The sequence below is a fragment of the Halichoerus grypus genome, chromosome 11, assembly GCF_964656455.1.
Source record: "Halichoerus grypus chromosome 11, mHalGry1.hap1.1, whole genome shotgun sequence".
NCBI classification, from domain to species: domain Eukaryota; kingdom Metazoa; phylum Chordata; class Mammalia; order Carnivora; family Phocidae; genus Halichoerus; species Halichoerus grypus.
Genome location: NC_135722.1, coordinates 103,533,933 through 103,561,313, shown reverse-complemented (window position 1 = coordinate 103,561,313; position 27,381 = coordinate 103,533,933). Strand labels below are relative to the sequence as shown.

General features: G+C 48.6%; 1 protein-coding gene across 1 annotated transcript; it reads right to left on the bottom strand.

Annotated features, from left to right (window-relative positions):
• Positions 1-235: 235 nt before the first annotated feature.
• On the bottom strand, positions 236-25,200 carry POU2AF1 (POU class 2 homeobox associating factor 1). The gene is made up of 5 exons (XM_036106865.2): positions 24,697-25,200; positions 6,228-6,358; positions 5,688-5,730; positions 5,341-5,606; positions 236-2,375 (listed from the first exon to the last, which is right to left on the bottom strand). Exons 1-5 carry the CDS (start codon positions 24,710-24,712, stop codon positions 2,061-2,063), a joined length of 771 nt encoding a protein of 256 aa, XP_035962758.1. The 5' UTR covers positions 24,713-25,200; the 3' UTR covers positions 236-2,060.
• Between the last annotated feature and the right edge of the window lie 2,181 nt (positions 25,201-27,381).

Here is a 27,381-nt window from a genome sequence, read left to right as displayed (position 1 = left end):
TTCCTTCATTGCCTCAGATCCCTGCTCTCCTGGAGACCCAGCCTCCTGGCCTCCCATGTTCTGCCCTGGGAACTGGACAGCCGGCATGGGGGGCCCGTTCCATCTTCCCTTGCAGTAGATCAAGTTGCAAAGTCAACAAGACTCCTGCAAGCTCCTGCCTGCACTCACCCTGCCTGACATGGGACTGCAAGCTAAGGGGGATTAATTTGATAAGAAATAAAACACTCCAGCAAAGAAAAGTCTGAGTAAATCTTTATTAAAATGTTTCCGTCTTAGCAGGAAAACCCAGGAAGAAATCTAGAGAGACTATTACAACCAAGACCTTTTACCTCAAGATAAGGAGAAAAAAAAAGACTGTATAAATCTTAGCAAATACTTATTAGCAAGTACTTTATTTCTAAGCTAGTTTTTGCCAATTTAAACCCCCTTATGGAGATTGCTTCTGCATTGTCTCAAACCCTCAAATAATAAGCTGAAAAATCTTGCATAGTGTTTTCTCTAGGAAACCAAACGGGCCTGAGACCTCCTCTCCTTTGCCTACTCACCGTCACTACCAACAAAGATGTAAATTTGGTATTGAAAATTTTAACCTTTGAAATCTAAATATTAAGTCTGAATAAAAACAATTCAAGGTATTTGCATTGGGATTTTAGGCAGATGCTGAGAAATGTGGGTTAAAATAATCCCGCAGCAGAAAAAAAATCCAATAAAAGGCAACTTTCTAGAGTTTTTACTTAAGATGGGAAACAAAATGTGTCCATGAAGCTGTGATTTCTGAGAAAAGTTTATTCCTTGGACGTGGGTTCCGCCAGCTAAGTGCCTGCCTGACGCTGACCACGGTACTAGCGGCCCGGCGAGCCCGTTCTCAAAGCACACGGCCGCGTCAGCAGCTCTGCAGCCCAGCAACAGCTGTGCCCAAGCACCTGCAAATCTGAAGTTTCCCCAGCAAAACAATAAAAATCGAAATGAAACCTAGTGGTTCTTCTGGCTGAGGCTCTAGAAGCCCCCAGGAAGGACAGTGTTTAGGAAGGAGGCCTTGGCTCTACATAACGGTGGCTTACAGAGGTTTTTAAGACACGCAAGAAGCACGTGAGGCAGCACTCAGCGAGGACACCGTCACCCCTGGGCTTCGGTGGGTCTGGGCCCCTCACCCAGCAAGCACGGCCGAGGGTCTGCCCACGGGAGGAGGCAGTCAGGCAGATTAATCCTCCTGATTACAAGAGCCCAGCTTTCCTTGCAAGTATCCTCAAGGAGAGTGCAAAACCACCCATTAAACCAATATTTTTCTTAAGTTTATTCTCCTTCTTAATAACCCAGTAATCTGGAGCTAAATGGGTCCTCAGCCCCTCCTTCTCTCAACCCAACCTTCTTCCAACCCAAACCTACCCACCCCCTCATATACCCACACTTCGTTCCCCTCCCTCCTCTGTCCCTTGACCCAGCCCCTACCCACTCTGATGTTCTTTTCTCCCGGGACCACCCCCCACCCCCCACCGCCTCACTGAGCCCCAGGCCTTGAGACTCTGCTGCCTGAGACTAAATCTGGCCAGCACTGAGAACAGCAAACAAAGGAGCAACTGTGGGAACTGACAGCTCAAGGACTCTGGCATTGGGTCTGCCCTTGGAGGTGTGGCAGGACATGGCATCCATCTCTAAATGACAGAGGGCGGGGCAGGGCATCACAGGCCTGAAGGTGGCTCAGCCACACTGCTACTCCGGTGAATGGTCGAGGCAGAAATCAAAGCCCCGGGGTCCTAGGCTTGCAACACTGGCTTCAATATCATCACTAAGATCCCTACAATTCCTTTTCCAAAAGGAAGAGAAATGGAAAAAGAAATGAGAAAGGATAGAAAGGAGGGAAGGAGGGAGGCAGGAAGGGAAAAGGAAGGAAGGAGGGGAGGGAGGGTAGGAGGGAGGAGGGAAAGTCTATCACTCTAGTTTGGGGTGCAAAGTGTAGTCGTAACATGGCTACTCCAAACAGATGTGAATCCTGTTCCCTGTTTTAAATCCTGTTTTAAATCCCAGTTGCAGGGAACAGGATTCTCAGGCGGGAGCACACCCTAAAAGCCTTCCACGGAGAGCGTGTGGTTGAGTGCGTAGGCGTCACCATCCTCTTCCTCCAAAAGTAGCTTGTCGATGGTCAGGGAATTCATGGCTCTCCTGGGGTCTTCCATGTCCTGGAGGACTGGCTCGGGGATGGAGATGGGCAACTGGACAAACTGGGGCCCGGGCAGGGCTGGGGCCGGAGGCTGGTACTGCAGGGTGGAGGTGGGCAGTGTGGACAGGGGCTGAGGCCATGGGAAGTAGGTGAGGGGCGCCTGGTGCTCCGGGGCCTCCAGCTGGGGCCCCACTGTGGGCGCAGCCGCACTTCTCGTCTGTGATGGGGAAGACACAGGACCAAGGGTTAGCAGCCCTGGGGGACCCACTTGTCCTTGCCTGTCCTTGTCCTTGTGGGGATCTCTCCATCCCCCTTTCCTGCTGTCTCCCTCAGGGGCTCTGTCTCCACCTGCTCAGAGTCTCCCCCAAGGGAGAAGCCACACGGACTTCAGCTGGGTCCCTGACTTTATCCCTCACTAGCTACATGTCCTTGCTCACACTACCTCCCCAAGCATCCGTTTTCTCTTCCGTAGAGAGTCACAAATAGGACGGATGCCATAGGGCTGAGCCTATTAGAGATGCTTTTCCAGATTTTATTGAATATACATTCCATCCCAATTTCAGGTATATTAAAATGTGGGTGGGGGGAAATGTACATATTAAAAATCAGTGAAAATACAGCATGCTAAACAATCCTGTCCCGTGGCGTAGTAGCTGTATCCCCGAGCTGGCCACTGTCATGCCTAGACACAAAGACTGGCCTGGCTCCATACAGCAGCTCTAACATCCTGCGGGCCACCTGGGCCAACGTAGCTCCACTCACCTCCCTCCTGCTCTGGGCCAGACCTGGGCACTGGGAAGCACCGCTCTATTAGTAAACAAGGCTTTCCTTAGGGCTTCCAGCACCTTCCATGTCCTCATCCTCCGCCTCTGAGCTGCGCCCCCCATGGCTATCCCAGGGCCATTTTCTCAGGTGCCCTGCACACAATGCCTCTCCTCTGGGCAGCAACCACACTACAAAGCTGAGGTCAAGCCTGCACGAGAGGCAGGGCCTGGATCCTCACTATCTTCTACAGCTGAGGAAGCAAGGGGAGGAGGAGGAAGGACTCTGCATGAAATTATATGAGCGAGACCCAAACCTCCCCCTACTGCCCCGACTTCCCCCATCCTATCCCTGTCCGGTTGCCACTGTTTTGAGAGTAAACCATTAGAATCATTTCGGGACGAGCTTATTTCACTTTCCTGGGAATCTTGTGACAATGCAGATTTTGGTCCAGGAGGCCTGGGGGAGGGCCTGGGACTCTGCATGTCCACTCAGGTCCTTGGTGATGCCAGTGTGGCTGGTCCAGGGACTGTAGTTTGAAGGGCAAGGCTCTAGGGTGTTTTCCTATAGAATGCTAGAGCTGGAAATGGTCTCCGAGGCCTTCCAGCCTCCCAACAAAGCCTTACTATTTCCAGTACCTCAAAAATGCACATGGAACTCCTCCTTTTTTGAGTCATAAACCCGTGCAGGTCACCTGCAACGGCAGGTTTGTTGGCTCAGAGATGGAATTCCATCAACCCAGTGCTACAAAATGTCTTATCTCCTGCTCATCAGGAGTGCCGACTGGTAGCTCAAACCAGCTTTGATGAGTTCATTTACAAAGCGGCAAAACAAATAAATTATTTCTTAATAAATAGAGTTTGTTTGATACACAGAGCCTTTCAAAGTAGGAGGTGGGGCTAATGAAAGATAATGAAAGAAATCCTTGGGATTGAAATGACTGGGAACAGTTATATCTACCACCTCCCACCCCCACCCAAGGCCCCCGATAGGGAAATGAGTTGCTTGGGAAAGGTGTTGAATTCACTCCTTCCTATCCACAATCATGTAGGCCCCCCAACTGGTTCGCTGGGTAGCCAGGGGAGGGGCATGGGGTAGGAGGGCTTCTGGGGGCCCTTGCCTGGATGGTGATGAAAAGGCAGGTGCATCAGGATGACGCTGAGCCCTTGAGAGAAATGGTTGGGAGGCAGGGAACCAAAGCAAGCTCCGGCATCAATGTGGGCCCTGCAGCTACTCATGAGGCCCCAGCTCCCCTTCCCACAGTCTTCCCTGAGCTGAAGCTGGACACGGCTATACCCATAGACCTCTTCTCCTCTGAACACCTGGGGGATTCCCATTCCTTTGCTCAAACAGGTACCACTCACATAAAACTATTTCTCTTGCTTTCTTCCTTCCTTTCCCACCTGGCACTTGGAGGCAGCCGCTGGCGAATGTTGCTGGCCAACTTTAATCAGTCATAATAACATTTATGGAGTGTTTTCTGCATGCCAAGGACGATGCTAAGTCCTCCACATGTATCATCCCAATTGATCCTGACATCAGCCCTCTTGTTAGTATTCCCAGTTCACAGATGAGGACACCAGGACTCAGAGAAATTAAGTCACTCAGGCCAGGGTCTTCTAGCTCCTAAGTGAAGGGACAATGATTTGAACCGAGGCAATCTGATGCTAGAGGCAGCACTGAAAACATCACCCTCCAGGTGGGTCTGACTTCATCAACAGTAGTTTTCTGTGGGGCACCTGGGTGGCTCAGTCGGTTGAGCGTCCGACTCTTGGTTTCAGCTCAGGTCATGATCTCAGGGTCGTGAGATCGAGCCCCACATCGGGCTCCGTGCTCAGTGGGGAGTCTGCTTGAGGACTCTCTCTCTCCCTCTCCCCTTCCCCCAGTCACATGCTTGCTCTCTCTCTCTCTCTCTCTAAAAATAAATAAGTACATCTTTAAAAAAAGAAAGGTAGTTTTCTGGAAAGTTGTGTCACCCTTGCTTAGCCTTAAGATCATCTGGAAAATCCCATTGTTACGTGAACAATCACCCCCCAAGGTATCTGAATAGAAAGAAAACACTGACTCTGGTACAAGACCCCACACAGACCTCACCTGACACCCCATTCACTGAAAACTTAAACTTGCAACCAAGACTTGCCTCTTTGGGGGCAGCAGGGGAGATTTAGGGCAGAGAGGCTGGAGAACATCCCAACCCTGAGGAGCCTGAGGTATGACGAGGGAGGCCCTAAGCCTTCTCTGTGGAAGCTATTTTAGGTCGCTGGGAATAAGAGCAGGCCTCCCTGCAGGACAGGGTGGGCTTGACGACTCCATTGTCCTGCAAGCCGGTAGCAGGAACGATCAGGGGTCAGGAAGTCAGCCCGCATTCCAAAGGGTGCCCTGGGCGTGGGCTGGTGCAGCCACGCGTCTGCTGGACATACCGCGACGTTAGTGATGAGCGGCTGGGAGGCATAGGTCAGCACGGAGGAGGGCCCCACCACCGTGTAGCTCGGGCACATTGGCTGCACGTACATGTCCGCTGAGTAGGGGCAGCTGACGGCTTCGTGGGACACGTACTCCGTGTAGGGGGTCCACGGGGCCAGGGGTTGGAGGGTGGCCGGGGCAGGCTGGGAGAGCCAGCCGGCACACAGGGCCCCCTCCTCTGTCACCGTGGAAGCAGAGACCTCCATGTCAAGGCAGGAGGGACCTGTGGGAAGAAGGCAATTGCTGCAGGTGCCACCCCGACGGGGGACCCGAGGGGTGTCCCCGGGACTGTGGGAGCTCTTACCCACTGCGGTGTAGGTCGCCAGGGGCTGATGGGGCAGCACCACCTAGAGGGAGAAGGGGAGACCAGGATCAGCGTTCAGCTATCTCCAACGGGCCCTCTGCAGAGAACTTGCCCCGAGGGCCCCAGGGCAGGAGAGTACAGGGGAGGGTCTTCCTTATGAGAGCAAAACACCCACGCCAGGTCCCAACCCTCACCACCCACCCGATGGGGGGATTCGCATTTCCATTCCGCAAGAACCTTGCGCACTTAGGGAAGCGGCACGGTCCTCTTCCGGTGGGGGGCCCCCAGCTCACGCCGGGACGAGGGGGTCATCTGCTCCCTCGGGCCGAGCCAGCCAGCCCGTCCCCCTCATCCTACCTCGGGCATCACTGACTCGTTGCCCCCGGGGTCCGTTCTTCAGCAGCCACGCCTCGGCGATGTGCCGGCCTCATGGCCTCGGAGAGCATCCCGTAGAGCAAGGAAGCACCCCCCCCCCCGGCCCGTGGGACGCCCCGCCGCACGCGCACGCATCCACGCACACCGGCCGCGGTGGCCCCTCACCGCCGTAGGTGTGACAGCCGCCCCGCTGCTGGCGTGGCCTCGTTTCCTCCGGAGCAGTTCCTTCACTGGCTCCTTCACGCGGACACCCTGGTACGGCCGCGGTGGGGCCGGGGCTTGTTCCGGAGCCGTGGCTGTGGAAAGCAATGTCACTGGTGCTCATCTCCCTCCCGGCCAAGCCCCCACCCCAGGCGCCCGCTCACCTCGGCTGTGCCTGAACACGGAGGACCCACGAGACTTCCTGGGCAGTTTCCCCCGGTATCGCCCCTCCTCCTGCCCCAAACCTTCTACGGCTCCCTTCCATCCCATCGATTAAGGCCTGCAAACTTCATGTACAATGGGAAGTCCTGGGCTGTGTTAGCTCAACCCATTTTCCAACCACTTTGCACACTAAGTGCTACCTACACCCCAACTCTGGCCGGACATAAACCCCGACTTCTCTTCGTGTTCCTTGCATGTCTCATGTCCTCCTCTTTACTTGAGATTTCCCATGGTCAGGATGCCTGCTCACAGTTCTCAGCCTCCTGACTTGTCCTGGCTCAAGACTTAGCGCAACCCTCCTGGCCGCCCCCGGCTGCCCACAGAAGCGGCTTCCTCCTCCAGCCTCGGAGGCTGAGGGGTGTAGTGCTCAGCATAGGGGGCGGTAGAGGCCGTCATAAGAGCACTCTGAGTCCGGATGGCACAGGCCTCGACATCTGCCCCTGCCACGTTCTAGCTGTGTGATCCTGCGCAAGTTACTAACCCTCTCTGTGCAATTTCTTATCAAAAGAATGTCATAAGGAGTTGCTGGCCTAGTAAATGAGAAGCACAGTAGGTGCTTAGTATAAAATCAGGTACAGAGTAAACATTTAATAAAATTGCAATCTGCTGGGGCGCCTGGGTGGCTCAGTTGGTTAAGCGACTGCCTTCGGCTCAGGTCATGATCCTGGAGTCCCGGGATCGAGTCCCGCATCGGGCTCCCTGCTCGGCAGGGAGTCTGCTTCTCTCTCTCCCGCTCCCCCCTCTTGTGCTCTCTCTCTCTCTCAAATAAATAAATAAAATCTTTAAAAAAAAAAAAATTGCAATCTGCTATATAATAATTAGTAATCCTTTGGTAGGATTGTAAATTTCTTATGCCCCTAACTAGATCATGAACTTGTCAAGGTGAGATATTATACCTTCTTTCTCTACACTTTCCCAGGTAGCATGTCCATAGCAAGCTCAGGAAGGTCTTTGTTGATTAAGTGGTTGGATGATAATATGAAACGTGCTGCCCTTTAGAATGTGGGACCTTTAGAATGGGCTGCAGTGAATGATTCCCAGGTTCTCTGTGGCCCCCAGGAGAGAAGGTTCCCTGTGCCTTTTGTCATCAAAGCTGGGAAACCAAAGCACTGAGCTGGAACGGGGCACTTCCTGACCAGGGAGAGCAAGCCAGCAGCAGTCATGGCTGGGCAGTGACAGTCTGCCCACCCAGACGGCCCACAGCCTAGGGCCCTGGGTCTTTGGAGGGCAGGCCTGGGTCAGCCAAGAAGAGTGAGTACCACTGGCCCTGGAGACTCACACAGTGAGTCCATTATCATCCACCAAAAAGGGCCCCAGGGACCTGGGCTCTGAATCAAAAGCCTGAAAGCCTGGGTATCTATTAAACCCGGAACCATAGTGCTGCCCTGGCTGAACTTTGCTCAGTAAATACCCAGCTGATAAGAACCCATGCCTGACCCAGCACCAGACCTCCAGCCATGCCCCAGGCACACGCACAGCCTGGCCTGGAAGCCTAGCAGGCAGACAGAGGCAATAGGAAGAGGGAAAGGGGGCGTACAGAACCCTAGGGACACATGATGCAGAGAACCCCAGACTCAGATGCATCCAAGGGGGTTTCCTAACCTGGCCATGTAGCAGAACTGACCAGGAAGAGATGCACAATGCAGGTACCCAGGCTTTCAGAGTTCTGATTCTGGGGGGTTGATGTGGGCCTAGGAATCTATATTTTAAAAGTCCTTCAGATTCTGAAGCTCTGCTGGGGTTAGAACCACTGATAATTCATCCCTGATCTAATATAAGAATCTCCCTCTAACGTCCTAATAGGTTTATTATCTTCTTTTTAATTTCCCCCGTCATAACAAGGGATCTCTACTGATATTCATTCATTCTTTCAAATATCCCGGGGCACTAAGAACACATTACTGAACAACATAGCTGTGGGCCCTGCCCCCATGCATCTTGCATCTAGCGGGAGAGACAGCAATGCAACAGTTAAAACATGTAAAATTGAGGCCAAAACCCGAGTGTGGAGCAGAGAGAGATCCAGCCCGGTGCCAGTGGCCCAGGACTGCCTGTGAGCAGGTATTCCTATAAGCAGCATTAACAATGGACTTGAGAGCCAAAAATACCCGTATTCAAATCGGGGCTGTCGCTTACTGGTAGAAAGATCTCAGATGATTTTTTAACGCCTTGGGTCTCACTGATTCTTGTCTCCCACAGTGGTTGTGAGGATTCACTGCAGTAACACCCGGGATGCTCCCAAAGCCACGTCCACCTACGTGGTCTTTGCCTTCCCGTCCCCCACCCACTTCCACCTTCCTCTGGGGAGATACGACGCCAGGAGGCTCTTCCTCCAACTTGACCGGCCACATGGTAACAAGCACCATTTTCCCTTGCATTTGCCTTCTGATGAAACTCGCCATTCATAATCCATCTACGGCCTTCTCATCTATACAGTGAGGATCCTAAAGGTACGTGCCAGGTAGGGTACATGCTTAACGCAGAGATTGCACTGAGCAAGCATTAAATAAATGCGAGCTAATATTATTATTCTTGTTAGTAGCCGTATCCCTTTCCAGCCTCTGAAGACGGATACCAGGTCCCCTGTAGAGTCTGAACAAACATCCCATCCTTCCAGCTATTTCTTAATCCCTCCTTGTAACCCTCCTTCTGGGTGTCTCACCCCTGCACAGATTCCATGTGCCACTTCCCCTCATGATCACCGATGCCCAGCATTGGCCCCAGAGCCCAGGTGGGGCCTGCCGGGGCAGAGAACAGGCCACCTGCCCTCCCACACTCTGCTCACTCATTCTCAGTCACCCACAGCCACATCGGCTTTGTTCGCACCCATATCACTCAAGCTATGCGTGTCTGCAAATGGGTTTCCAGCTATTCTGAGGCACGGAGTATAGCCTGAGGCATTATGCCCTGGGGAGAAACTCAGGGGACAGGGTTATTTGGGGGTCTGAGCACTGTGGTCACACTCCTCATTCAGCCGGGGGACAAGAAAGACTCATTCCCACAGGTAGGCATCTCAAGCCGCTCAGATAGGTAGGAGACTAACCCCCTCTGTTTGCATGTGCACTTCTGGGGAAGGCCCCACAGGACTCCCGAGCCCACTCCCTCCCAGGAAGTGGACACATCGAACACTTGGCTGCAAAGGGGCCAGCTGGGCATTTCCAGGATCTTGTCAAGTGGTGGCTTCCTGCCTCCTGTTGTTTTCAAATCAATGAACAAAGCGGGCTTGGGGGAGGTGCTGTGAGCAGAGGGTATCAGCCTCTGAAGTCTGGACTTCCTTCGAACCCACAGTGTCAACAGGTGTGCCCAGCACAACGACCATAAGGAGAGCAGTTTCTAAGTCCCCACCTCTTCCTCTTGCAGTCACAAAACTCCCCCAGCTCTCAAGGATCTCCTGCCTACCCAGCTATGAGTCCAAACCAGCTGCCAGGGAATCCTGCAACTGACTACAAGCGTGCAGGCATGAGCGGGGGTGCTTCCCACAGTGTCTTTGCAAAGTGGCCATGACCCATCGGAATCAGAAGCCTCGGGACAATTCCCAAAGGAGCCCGATGGCCAAGTGTGTGTGCAAAGCCAAAACTTGCAGTCGGCGCCTTTCACCCCAACCTTTGGGAAGCAACAATAAACGTTTCTAATTCTACAGTAAACACTGCTCCCTAGTGCCACCAGCATGAGAAACGAGCCCACAGATACAAATTTGGAATAAGAAAAGAACTTGGTCTGAAATCATGATTGCTTTGCCTTGGGGCTTCTGGATCCCCGAACTGAGCTAGCTTTAAGACAACTAAACTAGAATATTTAGAAGAAAAATTTTAAGAGTCTTAAAATAATTTCTTAAAATAATAATAAGAGACAAAGAAAATAAAACAGAAGGTCAAAATGATAATACATAAGCAGAGAGGATGAAAGTGCAGTGTCCCAGAGTAGAGTTGACCAGAGATTTTAACAGCCCCCCTCATCAAACTGCAGCTCCAGGTAGCATGTCCTCAAAGCCTGAAGCTTCCTCACCATGTATCCCGAGGTTTGAAGGCCCATTAAGTCTCCTGGGAGCATCCAAGTGTCCGCCACTGAGAAAAGTCTTCTCACCTAAACATGAGCCTCACTAGGAATCTCCTTTTGCAGGGTGAGAAGTTCAGCCCCGTTACCTTCCCACCACTGGAAGTCAGTCACCAGTGGAGTTTGGGGGAAAAAAAAAACACAAAAAACTCATTTACAGAAAAACCTATAAATTTGGCCCCAGTGAGGGCTTCCCTTTTCCAAAATGAGCGACGAAAAAATCTGAAAGTATAAAAAGTCAGCAGAAGACATTTCAGTTCCCCCTGCCACACACCCAGACATGCTCCACATCACAAAAATAAGAGTCCGACAGCTGTTGTTCTTCTGGAGAGCACAGACCATGACAGACCAAGCCAACTGGTCACTTCAGGCAGTGCTCCAGCTGCTTGGGCGTGTTTGCACCGAGCTGAGGGAACGTATGGATTCTACTGATTTAAATAAACATGGCCCTCCAGTTCCTTGAAGAAGGTATAATAAATATCACCGAGCACATATGCAAAATTGTCAGCACTTGTTTATTTAATGACCCCATGCAAACCACATTCACACCACAGTGAGGAAGCTACTTGGCTAAGGAGGTAGGTCTCTCCTAATGGCTCCTCGTGGAGGCAACATCCAAGCATTTATCACATTTAACTTCTCCAGGCAGCTTTCAGAGAGCTCTTCAGATGGGTGTTACCTAGAACAGCCTCCAAGATCCTCTTGAAAGAAGACCCTTCTCCCAGCCACTGTCCTGTTGCAGATTTCCCATGAGCCACCAGGGCTCAGCAGTAAATTGAACACGGGTTAGGATTGCTGCTCTAAAGGCTAGTTGGGATTCAGGGTACGCCTACATTTCTCTCATCAGGGAACCAGGAAGAGGCACCCATCCCACCCATCTTGACAATCTAGCTCACTGACAGTGCTTTCTGTTTATAACTGACTGGTTGAGCTCCAGCCTGCCGCCACACAAGGCCATTTTGAAAGACAAAACCTTCCTAGCCCAGAAGGATACATGACACACTATTGATCCCTCCAAGTAACCACAGTAAATATTATTCTCTTTTGCTGCTGAAACTTCAGTATTATTTTTAAAAAAAAATCCACTCTAAGGAGAAAAACAAATAATTTTCTCTTTACTTGTAGCAAAACCAAAAACAAATAATTGAACAATAGGAATTCAAGCCTAGGGCTAACAAACTTTCCTAGCTTCTAACTGAAAACAAAGTCATAAAAGTTGCTGACACTTTTCACTTTATTTTTTTTAATTTAATTTTATTTTATTATGTTATGTTAGTCACCATACATCATTAGTTTTTGATGTGGTGATCCATGATTCATTGTTTTCGTATAACACCCAGTGCTCCATGCAGTACGTGCCCTCCTTAATACCCATCACCGGGCTAACCCCTCCTCCCACCCCCTCCCCTCTAAAACCCTCAGTTTGTTTCTCGGAGTCCATAGTCTCTCATGGTTCGTCTCCCCCTCTGATTTCCCCCCCTTCATTTTTCCCTTCCTTCTCCTAATGTCCTCCATGCTATTCCTTATGTTCCACAAATAAGTGAAACCATATGATAATTGACTTTCTCTGCTTGACTTTAATGTAAAGAAGTTTGTTTGTGCTCTCAGCCCAAGGTAGTTGAGGGCGCCTGGGAAAGTTTAGCTCAGATCGGCTAAAGGATTATCCACATCCTTAATTGAAACACTAATGTGAATGTTCGTCTTCTGCTAAAGATCTGAGTCAAAGTTTTCAAATTTGTTCTTTCCATTCATGGACAATGGCTGATTTTTTTCCAAACAGGAAGAAAGAACTTGGGCTTTGGCCAAAGATTGGACTTGACACGCTAGAGAAAGGCTCTCCCGCCCAATTTACACTAGATTGCAGTTTACTTTTTTTTTTTTTTTAATGGAGGCCAACAAAGAGATTTCTTATGCATGTAAATGCGGGCTTTCCATTCACTGGTGGTTGAACTGAAAGGGCTCTGCAGCCAGCGAGTATCACCACGTCACTCATATATTCTAGCAATCTGGATAACACCCAGGGCAGAGTGGAAAAAGATAGATTGACAAAAAAGTGCCTTTAAATGTGTTCAGAAGAATGGGGCCTGCGTGACTCAGTCAGTTAAGCATCTGACTCTTGGTTTTGGCTCAGGTCATGATTTCATGGGTCCTGAGATCAAGCCCCTGGACATCTCTGTGCTCAGCGGGAAGTCTGCTTGAAGATTCTCTCCCTCTGCCACTCCCCCCACTTGTGTGCGCACAACTGCACACGCTCTCTCTCTCTCTCTCTCAAATAAATAAATCTTAAAAAAAAAAATAAAGGTGTTCAGAAGATATGAGAAAGTGGAACCTCAACTGAATTACAATCTGATGTTGCTTGTAAGGCTGCTGGGGCAGCTGAAAAGGAGTAAGCCATGGCGTCTTGGTATGTAGACTGGGATATCTCCATTGGGAGAGCTCCAAGATGGCAGGTGATCCCAGACTCTCTGGTCTGATCACAGAAGGGAAGGGAAAAGTAGTGACATTTCCCTTCTTTGTCCCCATTCTAAGAAGAATATTCCCGTCAGCCCCACAGAACTCGGTGATCAAACATCATTTGATCAATCATCATTTGATTAAGACCATCAAGTCATCTACCATGATCCCAGGGGGTCACTGGGAAAGGATAGAGAATAGCCACAGCCCTGGGTGGGCCAAAAGGACCTAGAGAGAACAACCTGAGAAAGAAGAGCCAGGGGAGGATCCTAAAGTACATCTGGGGTGACCACAGAGACTTGTTCAATCTTAGAACCACAGAGCCCCAGAGCAAAGGGGTCCAGGAGCCAAGTGATCCCTGTTTAAGGGAATCCCCAGCCAGTCTGGAATGGACACCCAGGGTGATGACACACTCCTCTCAGATTATGTTAGGCTTAAGTAGAGAGCCAGTTTACTTGTAGCCCACTCTCATCCACCAGGTTCCTGCCTGAGGTGTTCCCACTTCACAGCCTCAGGATTACCGGGATTATCCCCAAAGTTCTGGATGTCCCACTCCACGACTCTGAGTGAGGTCAGCCAAAAGGCCACTAGTGCAAGAGCTTTCAGATGGTCTTCATGGGCTCTGCTGCCGAGACAACCTTCCCCCAGGGGCTCTCAGTGCATTCCACACCATGTGTCGTCCTCCCTCCAAAGCTCCTGCAGAGCAAGCAGAGTGCACAAGGCTCTTGGATTCCTCTCTTTACTCTCAGAGACAGTGTCAGTGTTCTGCTACTTCTTCGTGAAGACTCAGGCATGGTGAACGCATGCATGCCAAATGTCCCTCTGTTTCCTGGTCACGACCTTAACCCCCAGGAACTCAGAAATCACCACGCTCACCTTTGCACAATTTCTGTGACTCACACAGCCCTGAGGCCTCACCACAGCTTCTGAAATAGGCAGGGGAGGTCTTCACCCTCCTTTCCACTGATGAGGAACACGATGCCCAGAGATGATAAGTGGCTTGCCCAAGTCCACACTTGTAAATAGATATGTCATTAGCTAAAGCCAAGACCTCTGATTCCAAGCTCAGTCCATTTCTGCCTCACCGTCTGCCTGCCCCCTGCCTGGGCAAGTCCACTATTTCTCTGGGTAACCCCAGAGGTCAGTCACTAAATGTCCCTTGCCCCATTCTGACCCTCATTCCTCATGTCAGAGTCTGGGCTTGGACCACCCTGATCCAGTCTCCCTTGACGGCCAGTTTCCCCAAGAAATAGAATTTCCCATCCAAGAGAGGAAAAAGAAGTCCATGAGAAGGTTACCAGCAGTCTGCTCACATGAGTGACGAGAACTGAGAGACCTAAACAATTCCCCGCAAAGTTTTATTTTTGGTATTTTCGACTGAAATGACAGTGGATAGGTCCACCTGAGAAACCAGCTGCATCTGCCTGTCTCTTACAGAAACTGGGGTCACCAGAGCAGAAAGGGCTCCCATCTGAGATACAATGAGTCCCAGAGTAGGGGACAAGACTAGGACAGCCCTGACAGAGCATGCCCTGAATAAATACATGCTAAGCAGAGTAAACCAGGTCCCTGCCATCAGGGAGCTCACCATCTCATCAAATGGGGTAGACATTAATTAAATAAATGTATCAGCAGACCTAGAATCACAAACTGTGACAGAGCTGCATCTGCCTCAGGGATGAAGTGTCCTGGCTGGTTGGGCTGGTTTCCACCTCCACTTGATTCAGTAGGACTTCCATGAGCAGCAAGCAGGGGTCCCCAGTCTGTAGGGGCTACATAAAGAGGAGAGTGCAAGAGGCTTTTTTGTCCTCTCTCTGATGCAGGGAGTCTGGTCTGGGGTGAGGCTAGCCCACACCATGAATGTAAGTCTTGCCCAACACATACAAAGTAGTCCCGGATGTTCAGGGTTCATCCCCAGCCTAGGGACCCTAGATGAAACCCAAAGATGTTTCACCAGCTGGTCCTATCCTATCTTGGCCGATTAGCCCACTAGAGGAAGACCAGCCCTAGGAACTCCAATTCCAAGATGGAAATCGGCTGGCTCCAGAGGTTCTATACTGTCTCATATCTAACTTCCTGAGATTCATATTTGTAGGAGCTTTTGAGTCAGGCTACAACTGCTCTCAGTGAAGTAAGAACCCACCTCCATCTAAGGGTGGACTTATTTTAACGGGGAAGGGAAGAAGCATCTAATGGAACCCTAAAATCCTTGGCATTGAAAAGTGGTATGATGTTGTTTGGGACTCAAGCAGATCTAGTCTGGAAAGCCTACTACATAGCTTATCACTATGTGACCGTTGGCAAATCACTTAACATATATGTGCCTCAGTTTCCCTATTTGCTAAATGAGAGTAATGATATCCAGCTCATGGGATTATCATGAGGATTGTATGAAATTAACACAGTTAAGCACCTAGTACATAACAAGTGTTCAACAAACTGCTGTTTCTCCTATGATCTCAGCCTATCACTCATCAGAGAAGTAGGTAGCCCTGGTGTTGTGATTCTAACTTGCCCTTGTCCTGCTACATCCTGATACTGAATGTCTCTATCCTCAACACACCCAGAGCCTTCTGCTGCCAGCAAGGCCTGTCTCAACCTGCCTTCATTGTGGTCTTAGAAGTCATCCCTCAGGTACCTGGGCAGGTGTCCCCAAGCAGTAGGACAGCCATGTTTAGGAGAGAGGGGGCCCATGATGCTGCAGAGAGACTAGTCAAAGACCTCACTTGCAAACAGAACAAGCTTGAACAGGAGACTTCAAAATCCTAGCACTGATCTCTTATAAAGATATCATGAGCTGAGCAGAAGGACTTCTTTCTTCAGAAGCCAGCAGAGGAGTAGGTTTGTGGCAGATTTAAATTTTTAAAGGACAACTCCAGGAAGGAGCACCTTAGAGATTTTTGAGAGGCAGACAGAGTAAGATGGCATGCCTTTGTCCCTGACCTCAGATGTAGCCCCTAAAGGAACTTTTATGTATCTCCCAAAGGACAGGGACAGAGCCATAACTGAGGCCATAGTCATGGTACTTCTCCAAAGGCCTAGAAACCTAGGAGCACATTTTCCATATGGGATGGAAACATGGCAATATACATGGGAAGACTCTTTGACGGTCAGGAGGGAAGTTTTATTGTCTATTAGAGCAAGGCGGAATTCTAGCAGACATATTGGGCATTGCCTTTGCTTTATCGAGAGCAGCCGGGATCAGAATGGGGAAAGAGAGGGACTACACTAAGAGCACAAGACCATATTGGGGGTGAGCCACCCCAAGTTGCCCACCCAAATTCTGTAGCAAGTTAGCACCAGAGTGAGGAGACTGAGCAGAGGAGTCAGAATATCTTTTCTTATTAGATTAAGACTCAGAGCCTGAATCTAGAATTGCCAGTCTGATCAAGAACAGGAAAAACCTATGGTTAGGCAGCTGGAGGAGAAGAAATGCAATTGTTTGTTCCTTGATTTAAGCAATATCTAGTTTGGGATTTTCCATACCAAAGAGATTCTTGTTAAAGAAATCAACTTTTCCTGAGACCAATTCCTTGGAGGAAGGACTCTCCAGACCCAGCGCCAGCTATACATTTGGGGTCAGATCTAAGTGCTCCAGCCCCAAGGCTTGTGGTGACCTGGGACATAGGCTATGTGAGTGAAGTCAGCCCTCATAATTGATTCATGATGTGAGAGATAAATGCCAATCAAGATGAGCTTTTTTTGCCAAGTCTCTGGTGTACTAACCAATGGTCTCAGGATGTGGGGGCATTTCCTTGTGAAGGACCCTGAAGAATTTGTTAGAATAGCAAGCCTGGGAAAGGAGTCACCAGGTCAATCTTAGAAGAACACACCTCCTTCTTTGTTCACAAGATACCGATATAGACTGAAAACATGACCTTCACAGCTTCAAAGCTTCATGGAGCCCAATACAACATGCTTCACAGTGACTCACTTGGCTCTAGGAGTGTGGTCTTTACCCTAGAAGCATTTAAACCAAGGACCTGTGAACAGGTATCAGGGATCTGGCTGAAGGAGTAGAGGATTGGTCCAGGTCACAGTTGTCAAGCTATAATCTAGAAACCCTGGAATAGAGTGGAGGCAACTGTAGTTGCCAATAAAGGGAAGGAAGCAGGGGAGTCTGGGTGTGAATGAGCAATCAGAACTTCAATATCCACCCAGAACTGCTCCATTTTTATTTTTTTATTGGAGTTCTACAGTAGGTTTGGTTTGAATAAAGACATTTGTGTCAAAAAATGTTGTAAACACCAGCCTAGACGTGCCTGGATTTTCTTCCCAATGGTCATATGTTATGTCCTAATATGCCTCTTCATCTCCCAAGATCTAAGCAAGAAGTCTAATTACATTTATTCTTGAGGATCTATATCCAGTGCCGTATGCTTCAGGATACCTTCCCTGATTCCATCTCCCCCTCCCTCCTGCTGAACATAATGTATGTCACTGCTTGATTTCTCTACTAAGAATAATTCCATTATTGGGTGGATGCACGCATGCATGGGACAACAAAGGGATGATTGATTTTCCTTCTATGCCTTTCCTGAATCAGTGTTGCCTTCATCCAGCATTAAAACTTCCTCCTGCTTTCAACTCTCTTTCCTCTCTCTTTTTTTTTTTTTTTTTTCTCTCTTTTCTATGTCCCCAGCATTTCGCAGTCCTGGGAAGTGATAACAATCTCTATACACTTCCTATCTTCCAGTTAAATTTATGAGTCTTTCTAGAGGGTTAAAAAAGTAATTCAGCTTTTCTTAAGTGTGGTCAAGTCCTTTTTGGCCCCAACACCTGGTCTGAGAATGACTCTGGTTTATAATTCTTTGGCTGCCTGCTCTTTCCAGAAAGTGACACTAATGAAACCATTAAAACCAAGAAAGGCAGCACATTGCTGTTTCAGTTTTCAGTATCATTTGTGCTATTTCTTGCAAAATTCAAGGGTCAGTCTCCTGACAGCTAGATTATAAACACCTCAGTTCAATCTTGTGAATTAAAAGAAAACAAACACAGTTTTTCAGTCACTATGAGCCTGCTGCCTTATGACGCGTGGTAGAAAATGGTGGCCCAAGTTCCAAGTTTGGCCACAGAATGGCCATCTTAGCCATCAGCCTTAGCCCTGATCACTAACCCCACCACAAGTTACAAGACTGGAAATGTGCGCCCTGCTGTTTCACGAGAAATGCAGAACTCAGAGGCCACACAAATCACCATCTATAATTAGCCGCATAAGTTTTATTCTCAGAGGTAGAGTAAGAGAGAGCGGGAAAATAAGAATAGTAACTAATATTTATTATTGAGCGTTGACTTAATGCGAAGCACAGTAGTAAACACCTACCACAGCCCCATGAAGCAAAGAAGTCAGAACTGTGGTCCCGTTATACACTTTAGGAGGTGGCAGCAGAGTGAGGCAGAAGGGCTTGTGGGGACCGTGTGACCAGGGAGGCATAAATCTAGGATTCAAACTCAGATCTGCCTGCCCCAGAGGCGAAGCTTTAAGCCGCTAATGGCATAGAAAGAACAGAGACGTCACTCTCTAATTCCAAATAAACCCCTACTCTCTGTATGTTGCTTTCCACACCACATCACCCAAGTGCACACACATGCACACGTGCACGAAGGGGTAGCCTGACTCTTCCAAAGTCTAGACAGTTCAAAATGAAGGAAGTGCCAGGGGGGCAGAAGCCTTGGGTCCCACCTCAGGCGGCCACACAGGGCTCTTTATTCGTGCTGCCCCGAAAACAGATGGGCTGGTTTTGGGGGGAAGATTCTAGGTCGCTCTCTCCCCTTCGAGCCCTCCCACTGCAGCTGAAAAATCTGCAAAGAGCCCCGTGGAGGAGGTATAGACGCAAAGACCTTATTCCTTGCAGTAAGTAAGATGAAACATGCATCAAACTGAGTTTGTGAAGTAGGCACAGGAATCCGCCAGCTGGCCACTTCATTTTTGCCATTGAGTTTCCACTCCTTTACCTGACGTGGAAGGCCTGTGCCTTCACCCAGAGCACCCTCCCACGCCCTGGGGGTGAGCCAAGGCCCGCGGCGGAGACACGGGACAGCTTTGTAAGACAATATTCAGGCTGACTTACTAGCCTAATCTTCAACTTCAGTCTTCCCATCTATGAAATGCAGCTAAACACAGAACCTGCCTCCTGGAGTTTCTATGAGGATTAAATGAGAGAACCCATCCAAAGTGTGGCAAAGACTGGCAGCTGCCGCAGCCCCCATTAGCCCTCTCCTTTCTTACTCACAAGCCCCACATTATGGGGGGGCGTCAATGTGCCCGCTAAACAATGACACAATCCTCCCTTGCAGATCAGAGTGGCTGTTAGATGTCAGCAATAGTGGTGAGGGCAGCAGGGAGGCATGATCTTGTTGCCTTTCTTTTCTCTTCTTCTTCCTTGTCCAAAACACAGATGTGGTGGCTGGCGCTAATGTGGCAGCTATGAGACAATTTGGAGGACAGAAGCCACATGCCACGGACAGCCGACCAGAAAGACAGAAGTAGCGGGAGCCGTTGCTGGCCCTGCAGACTCTGTGGACAGTCCTGCTCGGCTTACTGCCGACTTTGGTGTGAGAGAATGTACACCACTGTCTTACTTAAATCCATCTTGTTTCAGGTCTCTTCAGAAGCAACCGAATGCAATTAAACTGATGCAACAGATCAGTTGGTACGCTGCAGGGAGCCAGGTAAGTACTCATTCCCCAGAGCTGGGACGTGGATGGGTTGGGCGCACAGGTGAAAATGTCCAAGGGTATATTAGAAGCCCTTCCCTGCAACTTCTAGGTCAGTAGTTCTCACCTTGGCTGCACATCCGAATTGCCTGGGAATTTTTGAAAATCTAATGCCCGGGGCACTTTAATGAGAACCTCTGGGTTGGGACCTGGACATCAGTATTTTTTAAATTTCCCAGAGCATTCCAACCTATCGCCCAGGTTGGAAAGCACTGCTCTGTGCAGATGGAGGAATGCCTTCTGTTAGCTTAAACACTTGTGTTTGAAACATGGATTTATTTTGTATGGGCCCTCATGAAAGCTCAGCAATTATAGCTGGAAAAGAACTTGGGTCAAGTTCAATCTCCCTGCCTCTTAGCCACATAAAGGCAATTCCTTTACGTGGTTTTACAGCTGGAACGCTGAGACCCAGAGTGGTTAGGTGGCTTGCCTAAGGCCCTGCACCTAATAACCTGTACATTGGAAAGTAAACTCCATGTTTCCTGCCTGCAAGAACAATGCTTTGTCCATAGCATCACACAACTGGGACAAGAAGATTCCAGAAAAGGCCTCTCCACCCCCAGCAGGCCCACTCTAATCAAGCAATTGTTCTACAAAAATGAGAAAACTAGAACATCGATAAGTATTTCATAACTGTGAAACTTCTGTTGATAATCAATCAGCCAACTTTGGTTTGGTTGGATCAAAGTCAGAAATTGGTGGACATCTTTGTTGGTAGGAAAATAAACTTCTTTAGAAAGAAGTCAGAGGGGGGAAAGAACCTACTACCTTTATTTTGTAATGGGAAGGTTTAAAAGCAAAAATTTACGGAACTTCTAAGTGAATTAAATGTCCAGATTTTTAGCTAATAAGTGTAGACAACCTTGGTTCTTTTTTATTCTTCACAACAGAATGGATTTGCAGATGTGAACTGGAAGAGAGATTTCCAAACCTCTGACTTGGGAACTTTCTGGGTATGGAGAAAAAACAAAGTTGGCATTTTTCTTTAGTAAATATAGGGAGAAGGAAGTAAAGTGTTCACCTTGAAAATTATTGTTCTTTCACCAACTAATCTGTGTGCTTGGTGATGTTTGTCCCTTATTTCACTTCCTTCTGTGCTTGTGAATTTGTGTCGTCCTTTAGATCCGACTTGTCCTTATCAACAAGAACCACTGAATCAATACATAAACTTGGTGAGAAGTAAAGGTGCTTATTAAGTGGACAAAGGTTGTAACACACAATAGAAATGTTAGAGGTACTCCACAGACCTAAATTACTTCTTGGTGTAAATTTGCCTGAGTTTCTGCAAGAGATGGGGTTTTAAACAGTATAGGGTTATTACAGGTTTTCCTTATGTTTAAACAAATTTTTGGCTTCCCTACAAAAAATTGGCTATTTAGTGGAACCCTGGAGTAAATCCAGAGTTCTACATTAATGAGAATTTTGAGACCCTAATTTATTTGTCTGGGAACCTCTGCTTCATTGAAGCTGTCTGGAAGCAAAGGTACATCCATGCCATAATAGTTTAACAGTAACTATTTCTTGTTGCTATCGGGCCTCGCTGCACTCCAGGGCCATGTCTACGGGACATCAAGATAAGCAGCCAATTCAAAGAAAATCAGTCAGCCTGTTTTCCCTTACACAAATAACAACAATAAAAAGCAGTTGTGTGATTCATTCATTTTCTAACAAATGGTGTTGAGTTTATTGTACATAGTTCCATAGCTGTTAAGGAAGAAGTCAGTCAAATCAAATTTGGCTTTATGCAAATCATTTAATCAATTGACTGCAAATTTTATCTCCCACTGGTGTTGGCATTGTGTGACCCCAGGATGCAGAGAAACCTAAGGAAATGAGCATGTAAAGTATGACCCAAAGCATTTAGCCCAGAGGTCGGCGAGCTTTTTCTATAACGGACCAGACAGTAAATATTTTAGGCTTTGTAGGCCATATATATAGTCTCTATGGCCCCTACTCAACACTTCCGTTGTAGCAAAAACAGCCCCGGGCAATATGTGAACAAAGAGATCCGGCCATGTTCCAAAAAAATTTTATTTGCAAAAACTGGTGATGGGGCCGATTTGGCACTCAGACCGCGGTCTGCAGACCGCTGATTTAGACCCTTGGAAAACCATTTGAAAGATCTTACCACTCAAGAATATTTTGATTGTGCCTTTTTAACTATTCTGATCAAAGTGTTTGGAAAAGGATAAACAGGAAGGAATTTAGCAGAACCCTGATCCCTCCAGATGGGCCCAGGGGACGTGCCTCAGGATGGAAGGTGCTCCCTCACCACTATCCAGAGACTTGATGACACTACCCACATTCCCTACTTTCACTCCGACTAAAACCTCAGAAGGCAGGCATTAAAACCCCCATTTCGCAGATTTTTCAGAATCTGCGAAGGTTGAATTATTAAGCTGCAGAGCCAGCTTTCCAACCCAGACCTGTCTCAGTCCATCACTCCTGCTGTTTCTACTGCACTGTGACCAGCTGGCCTGAACAAGGAAGGGCCTCTCATTGGAGTGGCTGTGAATTCACATCCACGCGGGGCCTGCAGGACCAAGCCCAGAACCCAGAAGGAGAATCTGCCCGCGGAGTAATTTCTTTATCTAACCGGCCAGTCAAGCAAAGCTCAGAACCATGCATGGGGCTCGCAGATTTCCACTTCTGTGTGCTAGCAGGTCTGAGCTGATCCGAACCAAAGTCAGTGTTCACATTTGGTCCACAAACAGGGATCCTGGGCCAGGTAGGGAGGAGGCAGCATTTACAAAGTGGATGTTTTCTTAACCCTTTCCAGAACTCGAGAGTACAGTCATTTCAAATCATGGCCCGAGGGTGTTTTCTGAAAAAAGAAAGTGCCTTTTCAGCACTCTTGGTGTCTGATTTCAAACTCTGCCCTCCCATCAGGTGATTCTAAGTGGGCTGACGATGCTGCCCTGTTTTTACTAGTTCCCCACAATGTATAGGCACCTAGGTCCCCTCAGTGCCCCTGGACAAGGGTTTTATTTGGATCCTGGGTAAGGGGATGGGTCTAGTGCCCGGGGCCTTTCCTAATTTCCTTTAAGGTGCCAAAGGACAATTAAAAAGAATTTTGACTGTGTGCATCTGATCATGTAGAACCATTCACCCCAGTTATTCCACAGACAAGCTTACAATGGGGTCTCCCTAAGGATGGAGTTCGTTGGACCCGACTGACGTCCAGCGTGTGAGCAGGAAACATGCCTGCAGCATCTCCTTTGAAAAAAACTGCTCATCTCTTAAGAGGAATTAAGGAAGGAAGAATGTAGTGCATAACCAAGAGTGGGGAATATGGTAGCTCATGAAGGCAAGAAAGCAACCCGTATCTCAGACTTTGAAGCAAAACCAAAGCAACAAACATCCTTTTGGTGGCATCTCAGCTTACCAAGGTAAGGGTAGCTCTGAGGAATGGGTATTATTTTTACCCCATTTTACACATGAGAAACCTAAAGATTTTTTAAAAATTAAAAATAAAAAGGAAAATGACTTGCTCTGAATAGGTAGGAACCAAGGCAAAAGTTCCTCAAGAGCTCACATAAAATCCACCAATTCAAATCTAAGTGTGAGGGCTTATGGACACCCAGCAGCGTCCAGTAAAAGACAGGAGTGCCCACCTGCCTTCAGCCACACAGCTCTCCCTGGGGCTGGGTTCTATTCCTCTATCCTTCAGGTAGCCATGTGCACCAGCCATATTAGCATATCTCTAGTTATCTTGGAAGGATTCCATAGCTCTCAAGCCCAAATTAAAGTTCATCTCTTTTTATTAAAAAAAAAAAAAAATTGCATCTTGCCAGTATCGAACAATGAGACTTCACAATCGGAGAAATTTTGAAATCGCTCCTCCGAATTATATATTAACAAGCTTAATTCCAGAGAATTTACACAAGAAATAAAGGAAACAATGAGTTGGTGATAAAGTGGCTGTAAGTTATGTTTTAATCAGTGGAAGTATATTTTCTGAACTTTAAGGCCTCCAAGAGTATATCTTTTTGTAAAATAAACAAACACTCCCCAATTTATCTTTTTCTGTAAATCTAGATCCTCTTATATTAAGTTTGCTTGAGGCAGGGTGTACATAAATTCATTAAAAGGCATTTTAAAGACCTGGGCACCTTTGAAAAGGCAGACCAATTTTTTGGTAATATTTCTTTCTTGAGGAAGTCCAGAACCGAGCCCCCAAAAAGGTTCAACTCCCATGAGGCAGTTGAGTTGACTTTGTTATTTCAAGAAGGGAATGTTGTAGACACTCTCTGTATGATTTCAATTATTAATAACATGAGTCTCTGTTTGATCCCACATAATGGAAAATAAAGTTCACAGTTGTTCCATCCAACCCCAGGGATAAACACGAAGGTTAAAGAGAAACGCGCTGCCCCCTTGCACGGGGACACACGGCACACCAGCCTCGCCACGGCGCGCGGGGAAGCGTGACAAGGGGCAGGGCAGCGGAGCAAGCGAAGACTTGCCTGACAAAGCCAAGCCCCAGGGTCCCGGGCACTCACAGAGACAAATCACGCCTTCGGCAGAAACCTAAGCAACGCAGAGACAAACAGGCCCGAGGAATGGAACCACAAGCTCAAGAGCAGCTGTTTATGAAAACTAAAGGCAGTCATGTAAAGGGCTCCACGGCTTTCCCCTCTCGGCCCCAAACCAATGTCACATTTGGCTTTTCATTGTGTGAATCATGAACTGGCCTTTCCTCGCCCCGGTGATTCATGCCGCACAGCGGGGACACGATGAGCTGTCCCACCTTGGAACACTAGTTCGTTCCCCTCCAGCCTGGAAACTTAGCATCACCTCTGACAGGTTGGTTTCTCCAGCGGGCTCCGTCGCCCACCTCACCCCTGCGCTCCCCTCCCGGCTGGGCACCCAGAGCCCGTTGCCTCCAGCACGACCACATCCTCTCCGACCCGTCCGGGCTCCCAGGCGAGCTCCCGGTGCCTACCTGGGCCGACAGGGCTCTGACAGCCACGGTCGCACCACTTACGTTTTTGCCAGAGCATGGCCTGTGACAGGATGTCGCCTTTTCTCTTTGAAGCAGACAGTTTGGCTTCTTGAATGTGAGACCTGGGTGTGCTTTCCTCCAGTGTAGCCACCGCTTGCTCAGAGGATGTTTCCTCAGCTTTTTAAAGGCCCGAGTTCCCGCTGCGCGGGGCCACCGCGTCATCACATCCTCCCACCTCAGGCACGGGTGCACTTTTTCTTCAGCAAGGCTGCCTGTCACCCCACTGTGTGCGCCCTCAGAGGCCCCCCGGCTCCAGACCGCTCGACTCACAGAGCCAGCCAGCTGGATCTGAACGACAGCACAGCACAGAAGGCCGTGGTCATCCAGACGCGGCCCCGGAGCGCGGACTGATGCGTGTGATGAGGGTGAACACGTCTGTGGGTGTGAGCTGTGTGAGCACGCGTGTCAAGTCTCGGACCCCTCCACACCCATGATGAGCCCAAAAGACCCCTGGACGCCTCTGGGTCTGCTGTGGTGCCCATTGAGGCTTCTAAACCACGGGCATGTCAGCAGGACTCAGTCCGCCATGGGCCCTGCTCAAGGGGAAATGCAATTCCCAGGGGGTCACCGGTTCTCAACACAGGAGGAAACACCTGTAGTCTCTTCAAGCCTCACTAAACAACCTCTTCATTCTTTTAATACTGCTTTTCTGTTTATTCCATTTTGAAACACAATAGCCCCTCCCTTGCCCCCCCAGCCACTACCAAAATGGCGAGGCTTAATCATGCTTAAATATGGAGGACGCTGGTTCCAATGGTCCATATGCCCATGGAGAAAGAGGCCAACTCACTCAGGGAAGAGAGGAGTAGACACCCATGCTCTTTAATGATACAGTATGAACAGGGCCTCCTTCCTAGTACCCACCCACCTGCTAGCATAAAGCTTCTCAGAAGAAAAGTAGTGAGGTTCACCACCTCATAGCATATGGGGGTTAGGCCGCGGACTCCCTCCCAATTTGGAAGCTTTCTGCCACTGTGTTTCTGAATCCACATGCTTAGGCCCCAGTGACCCAATCATTTGACCCCGACTACAGCCCCCTAGCGCAGGCCCCCTTGCGGCTCTACCCGCCCCCCCCCCCCAGCTTCAGAGCCATCTGACACAACTCTGTCCACTGGAAACCAAGGCACATCCATCCAACCTGGCTCAGTCATAGGGGTGGGTTCCCAGCGAGGCTGTGCCTCTCACTGGCTGTGTCCTCTTCACCAAGTCACGTAATTCTGGGTCTCTGTTTCCTTGTTTATAAAATGAAGAAGCAGTTCTCTGAATGTCTCACGGGGTTCTTGGGAGGATATGTGACCTCACTGGTCCTGCCTCACATTGTTCTGAGTTTTGTCCTATTTCTCCAAGTTCCATGAAATTAAGAACATTTTCTTATTTATCTTGGGCTCTCCTCAAGGCCTAGTGTAATAATTTCCATGAAGCAATCAAAATAACAACAACTTACTAGGCACCAAGCTCTATGTTAAGCCTTCACTACCTTATCTGATTGAGTTACCACAACTCTGTGAGGAGACTTCCATCCATATGGTCTGGAGAAACAAATGCTCAGGAAATTTAATTGGCCCAGTGTCACGGGGCTATGAGGTGATAGGCTGGCTGTGGGACCCAAGTTCCTGGTACTAGAGCCAGCACTTTAAATAATCACACTGACAGATATTTGTTCCGTTGAAGTCAATGAAAGCCAAATGTCATATTTAAAACCTAGAACAGAACAATGGAAGATCTGGGCTAATTCTCTGTCCTCTGGAAAGGAGGGAGGAAGATGACAAATCTAGAGGTGTGCTGACAAATCAGATCTTACACAACAGCAGGTAAAAATGTGCCAGTAGGTAAGCCCCCCGTCATGCCCAGCTCTAAGCCCTGTGGCCTCTGACAGCCTTAAAGCTCAGGAGCCAGATTCCAGCTCAGTGCTTCCAGCAAAGACTCTGGATATCAATGACCACACATAAGCAGGGATTTGGGAACCAAGACTTGGTCAAAATATCCAATATTTGTTGGGAAGACGTTTTCTGTGGCTGAGAAGCCAAAGTCAAACCGCATGGCATAGTTCCAAAGGGGAGGAGGCGTCCATGTGTATGCAATACTTCAAGAAGTCGAAGAAAAGAAAAAATTCTTTTAATGCCTCCAGAGGTCTCAAATTTGGGTGTGCCCACATTTTTTTTTTAAGTTTCATATATCAAAATCAAAACTCCTAAAATAATTCAGTAAAGAGCACTGATTCATATTGCAAAAGAATCCTTAGCTTTGCAGGGCACCTGGGTGGCTCAGTCGTTAAGCGTCTGCCTTCAGCTCAGGTCATGATCCCAGGGTCCTGGGATCGAGCCCCGCATCGGGCTCCCTGCTCGGCGGGAAGCCTGCTTCTCCCTCTCCCACTCCCCCTGCTTGTGTTCCCTCTCTCACTGTCTCTCTCTCTCTCTGTCAAATAAATAAAATCTTTAAAAAAAAAAAAAAAAAAAGAATCCTTAGCTTTGCAAAAAGGATTTACCACAGACTTCATTCCTTCCTTCATTCAACGTATATCTACTTGTACTCACTATGTGCAATCATCCAGACTAGGCCTTATTTTCCCCTTTCCATTTGGGCCTTCATCATCCTTTTCAGCCATGGCACTTTATCATCATGGGTCCCCAACAGGTCTCTCTCTTATTCACTCATTCACTCATTCAC